General features: G+C 33.1%; 1 protein-coding gene across 1 annotated transcript; it reads left to right on the forward strand.

Moving 5' to 3' along the window:
• Positions 1–1,844: 1,844 nt before the first annotated feature.
• On the forward strand, positions 1,845–4,837 carry LOC132715977 (uncharacterized). The gene is made up of 3 exons (XM_060699096.1): positions 1,845–2,337; positions 3,188–3,285; positions 3,924–4,837. Exons 1-3 carry the CDS (start codon positions 2,058–2,060, stop codon positions 4,059–4,061), a joined length of 516 nt encoding a protein of 171 aa, XP_060555079.1. The 5' UTR covers positions 1,845–2,057; the 3' UTR covers positions 4,062–4,837.
• Positions 4,838–11,355: the final 6,518 nt, after the last annotated feature.

Below are 11,355 nucleotides of genomic sequence, written 5' to 3' on the forward strand. Positions count from 1 at the left end.
TGAAGTTTTCCTTTTGATACAATTAAGTTATCCTTTAAAAACGATGAAGTTTTCCTTTATATACACGATGAAGTTGTCCTTTAATGCAAAGAAGTTATCCTTTGGTACAATAAAGTTATCCTTTAGATACGATGAAGTTATCCTTTATATACGATGAAGTTGTCCTTTTGATATAATTAAGTTATCCTTTTGATACAATGAAGTTATCCTTTAGATACGATGAAGTTGTCCTTTAATGCAAAGAAGTTATCCTTTTGATACAATGAAAATATCCTTTAGATACGATGAAGTTATCCTTTAAATACGATGAAGTTATCCTTTATATACGATGAAGTTATCCTTAAGATACAATTAAGTTATCCTTTAGATACGATGAAGTTATCCTTAGAATACAATGAAGTTATCCTTTAGAAACGATGAAATTATCCTTTAGATACAACGAAGCTATCCTTTATATACGATGAAGTTATCATTCAGAAACGCTGAAGTTATCCTTTAGAAACGATGACATTATCCTTTAGATACGATGAAGTTATTCTTTAGATACGATGAGGTTATCCTTTAGATACGATGAAGTTATCCTTTAAATACGATGCAGTCATCCTTTAGATACGATGAAGTTAACCTTAGAATACAATGAAGTTATCCTTTAGAAACGATGAAATTATCCTTTAGATACGATGAGGTTATCCTTTAGATACGATGAAGTTATCCTTTAAATACGATGAAGTTATCCTTTATATACGATGAAGTTATCCTTCAAATACGATGAAGTTATCCTTTTGATACAATGAAGTTATTCTTAAGATACGATGAAGTTGTCCTTTAATGCAAAGAAGTTATCCTTTTGGTACAATGAAGTTATCATTTAGATACGATGAAGTTATCCTTTAAATACGATGAAGTTATCCTTCAAATACGATGAAGTTATCCTTTTGATACAATGAAGTTATCCTTTAGATACGATGAAGTTGTCCTTTAATGCAAAGAAGTTATCCTTTCGATACAATGAAGTTATCCTTTAGATACGATGAAGTTATCCTTTAAATACGATGAAGTTATCCTTAAGATACAACGAAGCTATCATTTAGATACGATGAAGTTATCCTTTAAATACGATGAAGTTATCCTTAAGATACAACGAAGTTATCCTTTAGATACGATGAAGTTATCCTTCAAATACGATGAAGTTATCCTTTAGATACATTGAAGTTATCCTTTAGATACGATGAATTTATCCTTTAAATACGATGAAGCTATCCTTAGAATACAATGAAGTTATCCTTTATAAACGATGAAATTATCCTTTAGATACAACGAAGCTATCCTTTATATACGATGAAGTTATCATTTAGAAACGATGAAGTTATCATTTAGAAACGATGACATTATCCTTTAGATACGATGAAGTTATTCTTTAGATACGATTAGGTTATCCTTTAGATACGATGAAGTTATCCTTTAGATACGATGCAGTCATCCTTTAGATCCGATGAAGTTAACCTTAGAATACAATGAAGTTATCCTTTAGAAACGATGAAATTATCCTTTAGATACGATGAGGTTATCCTTTAGACACGATGAAGTTATCCTTTATATACAATGAAGTTATCCTTTAGATACAATGAAGCTATTCTTTAGATACGATGAAGCTTTTCCTGTAGAAACGATGAAGTTATCCTTTAGAAACGATGAAATTATCAGTTAGATACGATAAAATTATCGTTTAAAAAGTATGTAGTTATATCCTAAGTCATGATATAATTGTATGAGTTGATTCATGATTACCCGTTATCTGAAAATATGTTCAAGATTAGATTATCATTTACATTTAACAACAATATGTTTAAACTACTAACGTTATCGTGTCAAATGATGCTCACTACCAGCTAATAACTTTTAACTATTTAGTTCAACGTTATAAATTGCAATTGAATGTGAAAATGTGGATTTTCAAAAATCTTGAAAAGATAGAAAAACAAACGGAACTTATTCATTGATATTTTCAATGCATTTTGTATTTATAACGAGGATTACATAGAAAAAAAACAACAATAATGTCGTTCATATCAAATGACAAAAAGTACGAAGCTGTCTCGAGCACAAATGCCTCGGTCGTTTATGCCACGGTGTCAGGATTCGCTGAGAAAAAAGCCAAATACTGGTTTTCAGACTATGTTTTTGTCATTGAAGTTTACTGGACTAACAAACAAACAACATACATTAAAAGAAGTTACGGTGATGTCATGAACTTATACGGCGATCTTAAAGACCATTTTAGTAACAAATACGAAAAAGGACTCATTAAAACACCCGCATTTATCCCGAAATTAGAAGGTATACATTTCTTCTTTCAATATCCAAAATAAATGCAAATGTTTAAACTTTTGGTTGATTTTACGTGACACAGGCTATGACAAATGTGCAGTGTGACTGAGACTCGAATTCGGGAGTTCTGTACACATCCATACTGACTGAACTATTCTATTCAGTCACTTACGCATTTTCTAATTTCCCCTAATAAGTAAACGGTTATAATTATAAACGGTTATATTATATCATGACATCTTCCCCGTGATAAATGTTCCAATGAGAACAGCTCTAGACATTTAATTGACTCGGAGCTTCATACAGTGTAAGTAATATGTGCAGCCTGATCGGGACTAGGAACACTCGGAATACTGTTCCGCGGTTGTACCAAACCGGAACCTCTAACCCTCGTAATACCGTTCCGCGGTGGTACCGATTGGACTTTCCGGCTGCTTACGCATCTTCTTCCCTATGATTAGCGTTAAGTTCTTTATCATGACATGCGTCATATTTTCAAGATCTGAAGTAAATAATAACAAATATTTTAAAAGTTTTTTTTTTCCGGAAAGTCGCGAATTCTCACGTGTATGGATGTTGTAGAATGTCGATATGACATAAACATTCTTCATGCAGGGAAATAATCTGTTTATATAAGGAAGCATATTTAGAAAAATAGTAACCTTTTCTCTTATATCTGAAAAGTTTTTGGACTATTAGAATATAACTGACACTTTTGTTTCCTATTTGAGCTAAGTAGGCGAACTATATAAAGTACAAACACATTTTCATATTTATGTACATTCTGTATTGGTTAAGCCACTGGATCTGCCACTGATTTCCGATTAAATAATAAAACATATTGTATTGTATTGTGTAGGTAAAAGTTTTCTTCAAAAGAACAGTGTAGGGCTAGCTGAGCATAGAGAGATTGAACTTCAAAGCTTCTTCAAACAGCTTCTAGAAAGCAATCCTTTGGTATGTAAATTAAAACAAGTAGATCATTTGCAAAAATTGCGTGAGAGATGTTACAACTTTTATTATCTGTGCATTGTTTTACCATTTTATAATTATTCATAGTCTTGCAAGGGGACCTCTCCTGTTATTATATTTGATACATTGAACTGTGACCTATGGTGGCTGATTTGTGCCATGTCGTATATTTTCGTTCCGCAAGGCTCCAGGCGAAAACACAATAAAATGACTAAGTGGTGACTATGTCGTATTATTGTGTTTTCGGTGAAAGCACGATGGAGCGGTGCCTTTGTCGTATTTTCATGTGTTCGTCTGGTGCGGAGTGGTGCCCCGCAGAAAAAAATAAGACATGGCACAAGTCAGCCACCGTAGTGATGCTAAATAACTCGATATTCATCTCATCTACATTTATTTAGCTGAATTTTATCAACATGGTGTAAATAAATTGAAGTTAATTGGCAAATCAGTAAAGAAAACTTTTTGCCACAATTAATAAGACTTACCATAATTATTGAACTCGGAAACATGTACATGTATGTACCCAATGATGAATCATATAACTGTATCAAGTTAAAGCGTTTTAGAACGAAAAAAGATATAAAATATATAAATAATGTTTGAGTTGTGTATTGTATTTACAGATCAGTAGTAACAAGGTTGTGGTAGACTTCTTCACTAGACGTAAAACAGATCCTGTTCCTTGTGAAACATCCCAGCAGTTTGAAGACACGGAAGACGATTTTGATGAAGATAATGACGATATTCTGTTTGACAGATAGAAAAACTGGTTCAACTTTGTAATAAAATGGTGATGCATGGAAATGACTAGAAAATGGAATAGATTGATAATCTGAAAATGTACACTTTATATTGTAAAAAGTTATTTCAAATGATATACGTAAAAGATATTTCAAATACACAATAAAACAAAGAAAAAAAGAACTAAGGCCAGGTAATATATTTTCGTCGTTTGCATTTGAAATTACAATGTAATTGAAAAGAAACTTTTATTTGTAATTTTGTTTATTTCGTGACTCCACTGTGCGGAACTACTGTGCTTTTTTATACATTTTTTTCACGTATTAACACCCTTTACAAAAAGAAACAATCGAATCAAGTGAAAGTGGATAATGCAATGTTCAGTTAATTGTTGTCCGCTCCAACCCCACCCCGGCATGGTGACGACGAGTTTATCCCTCGCATTGCCGGGTTAATGCACTGTTTAATATATATTGGTGCCAAAAACCAAGTGTATCTGATCTGAATAATAACCATCTGACTGTTTCCGCAGAGCAGGGCTTTGAAAATCAAGGAATCTATTATGGCAGGGATGTAGGTTGTCATTGACTGGTAAATAAATACTTGTGTGCTTGGTCAGGCCTCTAGGAACAAACAGAAATAGCCTTAACTCAGCTTCGCCGACCAAAGTTCAATATTTGCCATTTATTTTGATGAATGCCGACGAATTTGTTAATTGGAAATATATAATGTCATATTGTTTTACATGTAAAATTGTTGACGTATTAAAGTCAGTAATAAATACTATAATTCTCAAGGGTATTTATTTTGAAGGTGACTTTGATTCTGCAGCAGATCTACGCCAAAGAGACTAACTGGTAGAGCTTGTAAGAACACTAAAATAAATGGCAGCTCTGAACTTACGCCAATAATCCTGAGTTACAGCCTGACGAAAAGTCGCGAAAAAAAAGTGTCTTGTCTTGGTACTTTTATTCTAACTTTTTATGTACTGCTGTAAGGTCAATCGCATGTGAATTTAGGTCAGACTCACCTATTTCTTTTTTCCATAGCCTTACATTATTAGAAATGGTCCATAATCATACCTTAAAATAAGGGTTCATGCTAAAGAGGTAATTGTTCTAGGAAAATGAAATGCCTGGCACATAAAATGATCTTGTTATATAGGAATAGCCAACCAAGGTTCATTGAACGCCGCCTTTCCTTGTTTATTATATATATTCTAGCAACAAAGAGAATAATCCCCCTTTTCAATGCAATTTTCTGCTTTTCACAGGACAGACATACACTTTTCATCAATGTAAATATCCAAATCACAAATTATCATAGAGACCTCTTAAGAAAACAATATAGTGTTAGTTTCTTAATTAGTTTTCATACTTAAAAACATCCTATTTTCATCCAATCCACTCATATCCCATTGTATCTTACGGTTTTCCCTGCACTTTTTTGCCAATTGCTGGCCATGTTACAATACAAAAGTCTGACCTGAATTTATATATGCTAACAGAATCCAGCCCGTGACATACGTAATATTATTTATACAAGTTGCTGTCGAACTGTACTGAGAATATCACTTTGACCCGTGGCGCTATAGCTACATGAGTATATGTTTATTTATGAATGATATATTCTCCCGTAGATCCCGCAAGTACTTGTATAACGATTTTAAAACAACGAAAATTGTTATGGTCAACAAGTCCAAAAGAAAACCCAGCACTTTTAAACTGTTTTCAAAGATGCGCTGGAAAAAGACGCAGGCAATCAACGGCTATGTAAAAAGCCCATTATGTCCCAGAAATGCTGTTATTTTTATTTCTTCTGACGTTTTGGCAGAACAGTTAGATCTATAGTGGTTTGGTATTTTGTATGGAAGTCACTTTTAGGACAAATCATTTCACATGAAGCGCTACTTTCTTCAGGTAACAATCATCTTACATGCTCTAAAATCATTATGGGAACATTGCTTAACTATATAAATGTTTGCCCTCTCTTAAGAAGTAAAAATGTATTTATTTTGAGGCATACATGTAAGTTTTTTTCAGTTGCCAAATAATGCAATGAAACCTTCGATCAAGAGTTCAACTTCCTAACAATATTAGTTACTATCTTTAGATATAAACACATTTTGCAAGTTACTGTATGCATACATGTACATGTATGAAGTTCAAATTCCTGTATTTTGTGATTTTTTTAATTGATAATATTTGGCTTGAACTTCAAAGTTTGGATATAATAGATAAATGTAGATATCAAGCATATTCTTTGTGGAGGGGGGATGAGATAAATATTCACTCTATCTGTCTACTTTTACTTGATACATGTATCTGCAGAGTTAACACTTACAAAAATACTTAAAAAACATAAAAGAAGATTTAAAGCAGCATGCCTCCAGATTAATGCTAATTTTCATCAAAATTTTTTAAAATGTTTTTAAGTGTGTAATATTGTGAATTAACCAACATTAAGCAATTTACACATTATCAATGGCTCTTACAAACCACGTAAATTACCAATAGTGGTCAAAATATGCATAAATAGCCTTTACTGCGTTAGTAACACGGTAGAAATATAATTGAAAATACTGAAAAATCAGTCATTAAGCGCACATAATATGTAAAATATTACTTGAATCTTGAAACATTTTTACTTTTCCTTACATCTTAGTACATTTTTCTCAAGTTTGATTTTATTGAAATATTTGACTCATCTGTAGGCATGTAGCTTTAAGAAGATTTAGTGCAAATTTGTATTTTTTTCCTATAAAAGCACTTGAATATACATGTATATATATACAGGTTTTTAAACAATTTAATTCAAATTTTTTTTAAATCACAATATTTCAAATTGAAACTTACCTGGTATTATTGTATTGTTACATTGCATTGACTTCAACTTTGTACGAAAAAATAGAAAAATATATTGCAATATGTCACTGTTTCTGTTAGAAAAGTGTTTTTTTTGTGTCACTGTTTACTTTTTTACTGTCAATATATATACATGTACACAAAACAGTGAACCAGGTATACGGTGCATATCGATTACATTATACTGGATGACAAAATACATATGCACAGTTTTATTTTTACCTTGTTCACTGTTTTTTGACTGTCCATTGATACTGAACAGTGAACAGTTGTGTAATAAAGGTGCATTATTTACGTTACTTTGGACGACAAGTTACATGTGCACAGTTTTATTTTTTACCGTGTTCACTGTTTTTTACTGTCAGTATATACTAAACAGTGAACAAAATGTGTAATTAAGGTGCATTATTTACGTTACATAGATGGACAGTTTTACAAAGAAGTGTCCTGATAAACGTGTTTATTTTTTTTTGTCTGTGTTCACTGTTTATTTTTGTTTGTATCACGATCCAAACAGATGTCATTGTTTCATACATTTGTATATTAATGCCATATTGGCATGATATTTAACTAGTTAATAAAACGTCTCATCAATGTCTATAATATTTATTGTTTGTTTACTTGTATCCATTCGAGCCGCGTCACGACAAAACCAACATAATGGGTTTGCAACCAGGAAACATGGCAACTTTATAACTTTAGTGGTGGAGGAAGACCTCAGGTGCCCCGTGCATTTTTTCAGGCACAAACGGGCACCTGAGTAGAACCACCGACCTTCCGTACGCTAGGCCAGATAGCTTCTTTACATGAAAGAATCAAAAGTCCCTGACGGGATTTGAATGTACAACACATTTAAACATTGCACAACGAAGGCCCATCTTCAGTTCTGTTGGGAGACGTAAAAGGCATAGATAAGTATTACACATTAAACATTTCAACTGATTTACATTGTCCTACCATTACATAAATAAGTACAACAAGGTCAACAAGGAAGGACAGCATTCAATGAACGCATCCCCAGCACAGAACCACCGGCAAGGACCCTAACAGGACACCAAACAGGACAGGGCACTGCCAATGTAATTTAACATGAAAATTGATTGAATCAAGCATGAGGTTCCCATTTAGGAAACGTTTTTTTTTTAATTACATTAGCCACTTTGTGATAAAAAGTCAATTAACTATAGCTTTATAACTATTTATACACACTTCAAGTACATGTTTTCTTTGAGTTTTTAACCACCTTATTTCAAATTGCAAGTTGTTTTTTACGGTAAAATTGGAAAAGACGGGCATCAGTCATGTCACATTTTGTTTATTTCTAGCTCGTCTGTTTCGGAAAAAAAGTCGAAGCTATTATGATCGCTGCATCGTCGTGGTCGTGCAAAAACTTAAACGTAGCAATGATTCAAACACGTTTTCACCACGAAACATGGAATACCTGATTATTATTACAAGATGCGGTTGTAAAACAAGGGGCATAATTCTGAAAGTTATATATTCGGAGTTATGCCCCCATTTAACTTTTTGTCAAAATTGCTTTTTAGGAAAAATTGCTGATTTGCTTATTTGCTGATTTGCCAATTTGCTTATTTACTAATTGCTTATTTGCTTATATACATAAATTTTTATGCTATTGTCAGGCGACACGTCCGACTCGCGAAGTTCTTGTTTGATATAAAATAACAAGTCTTTGTAGACTTTATTTCAAGCTCATGAACCTACATCATGCTATTATGTTTATAAAGTTTTGTTGATTATAACTTGTGACAATTATGATCAATCCATCATTACCTAGAATATAGGTAGAAAGACAGATGGATACATTTTAATCAATTTCGAAAAAAATAAATTTAGTTTCAGAAAGTAGTTGTTTTTTTTAATTATCTTGAGTTTCAGTTTTAGCTCCACTATTCAGAGAATAGGGATGCTATTCTACCCACCAATGCATTGGTTTTCTTGGTAACTTGTTTTTCTGTCATATCTCTGTTACTTTTGCTGATTCATGCATCTTACTGCAACTTCGCATAAACTTTGCGTTACAAGCATGCATACAAAGTACATGAAGAAGCTGTGCCCGTTATATACTGAATGTCAAGGTCACCAATGTATTGTACTGAGAAGCCTTTGTTTTTCTGTCATATCTCTGTTACTATTGCTTATATCTAACTGTAACTTCACATAAGCATTACTTAGGCAGCATGCATACACAATATTCAAAGAGGCTTTGTTCATTATACTCTAGGTCATGATCATGGTCATGGTCACCTGATAGAATGTAAAATGTACAACACGAAGAAATGGAAAAGTGTGACCACATTTCAAAAACATTGAACCAAAGCAAAATGTTGATGCACACACAGACATAAGTGATCTAAAATCTTACAGAGCTAAAAACGAAGCCTATTGCTTAAGTGCAAAGACAATCACCCGTGTTAAGCATGCACCAAATGTATCATTCGTGATACTATGTGTTCGTACCACTAAAATGAGGCCCTCTGTGACAAATGAGAATAACTGAGAATAACGACATTTTATATGCCATAAAATGAGAAATAGTTTTGTTTTCAAGTTCTTTTATTTTCAATCTTTACCCAATAATTTTCACTTATATATGACTAATCAAGTGTTTATTATGCCATCAATCTCTGACTTAAGCTGCACAAACAGATATATAGCTGCAGCACATTATAAGACATTCTCAAGCACAGATGCTGGCGGGTCAGATCCTGCCCCTAACGTGATACGCGTCTGTAAACACTATATCAAAACTATTTTAATATTTATTTAAATACGAATTGGACATTTGTTACAACGATAAAACCATTAAGTACTTTATTGAGACTTGGTGGTATATGGTATTTTTTCATACCGGTATATGTAAAAATTGCTTGAAAACCAGTTTTAACGATGTCCAATTCGTGTTTAAATATTAAAATATCTTAAATAGAGTGTTTACACAGCCACGTATCACGTTGGGGTACGGGATCTGACCCCCAAGTGTCTGTGTTCTCAAGGACATGTCAGCCATCAGTTGTAGACACATATCTGCGTAGGCATCACTGCAACTAAATTCATTGACCAACAGTATTCTTGGAAAAACACTGAATTTACAAGAATACTGTTGGTAAAAGATCTGGCTCAACTGGTGTCTGTAGTCAGATTTTCCATATACTTCCGGCACAGTGTAAACTTTTTCTATTGCAAAAAAGCAAATTAGCAATAGGCAAATAAGCAAATACGTAAACCAGCGGTTAACAAATAAGCAAATTAGCAATTAAGCAATTGGCAAATTAGCAAATTTGTCGTTAAGCCTATCAGCCATTGGCACATAAGCAAATCGGCAATTAGCAAATAAGCAATTCAGCAATTGGCAAATAAGCAAATTGGCATGTCCCTACCGGCATTCCATAATGAAAGGTATACTAACATGGAACTTGGAATACATGTAAATTATGACAAGGCACAGTTGTTAGACAATGGGCATAATTCTTAATGGTATACTTTCTGAGTAATCCCCTATTTTATCTGAGAATTTTTGTCATATTCCTTTTTAAGTGGAATAATTTCAAAACTATGGAAGATGTCAACATGAAAATGGGAATACTTTGAAATCATTAAAATGCATTGTTTGGACAATGAAAATTACTTTTAGCTTAGAAAATGTGTGCGAATTGGTTAACAGACGAGCGGTAACACTGCATGCGGTGCTCTTGTTAAATCTTGTAACATTTTTATACATTTCAAGGTATGAACTACCGTTACCATAATGTTTCATACCTACCCTCATGTTTTATTTGTTACATCGGACGTTTCAACATAGGCAACACCTTTTAGCATTTCTAATGTCCAAATACATGTATTTAGGTATGGTCGAATGTCACAAAAAAGCAGATGTTCACGAAACGTTAATTTTTTGTTACCTGCGTGTTGAGGAAATTTAAACAGAATCAATGATACATTGATATGTGTTCTAGGGCTTGCCAATTCGTTTGATATATATTTTCCTCTAATTTCGTGAGAAAGGCGTTGAAACGCATTTCAACTTGCAAATTTGTACGTGTGGTAGAAAATTCACAGATCACCAGAGAGGATGGCAGCATGCAAAGCTAATAACCCTCGGTCTTTACCAGTATAGAAAGTGTACTTTATTTTTGAATTCCATGTTGTGCATTTAACATTATTAATAAACTGGGGTCCAACGCTCCACTACTAACTATACTAATGGACAACGGGTATTTTCATATTGACCGATTACATTGCAGCATTTCTACTGTCTTTTTTTAAATTGCACGATTTTCCCGCCTCATTATAAACGAGAAAATCGTGCGTACAGTAGGCAGCAGGCGTAAAATTAATAAAAAATCGGTTAAAGGCACATAAAGCCTCAGAAATTAATTTGAAGAAATAGCAAACATAATTATGTTTTGTTATTATTGGTGTATTAACG

The sequence above is a fragment of the Ruditapes philippinarum genome, unplaced genomic scaffold (genome assembly GCF_026571515.1).
Source record: "Ruditapes philippinarum isolate M1 unplaced genomic scaffold, ASM2657151v2 ctg10984_1_1_1_1, whole genome shotgun sequence".
In the NCBI taxonomy this organism is placed as follows: domain Eukaryota; kingdom Metazoa; phylum Mollusca; class Bivalvia; order Venerida; family Veneridae; genus Ruditapes; species Ruditapes philippinarum.

Excerpts from the sequence above, each read along its gene's own strand:
- LOC132715977 (XM_060699096.1), top strand. The coding sequence starts at position 2,058 with ATGTCGTTCATATCAAATGACAAAAAGTACGAAGCTGTCTCGAGCACA. Across the intron at positions 2,338-3,187 it reads ATTTATCCCGAAATTAGAAG|GTAAAAGTTTTCTTCAAAAG; the intron begins GTATACATTTCT and ends TGTATTGTGTAG. Across the intron at positions 3,286-3,923 it reads TTCTAGAAAGCAATCCTTTG|ATCAGTAGTAACAAGGTTGT; the intron begins GTATGTAAATTA and ends TTGTATTTACAG.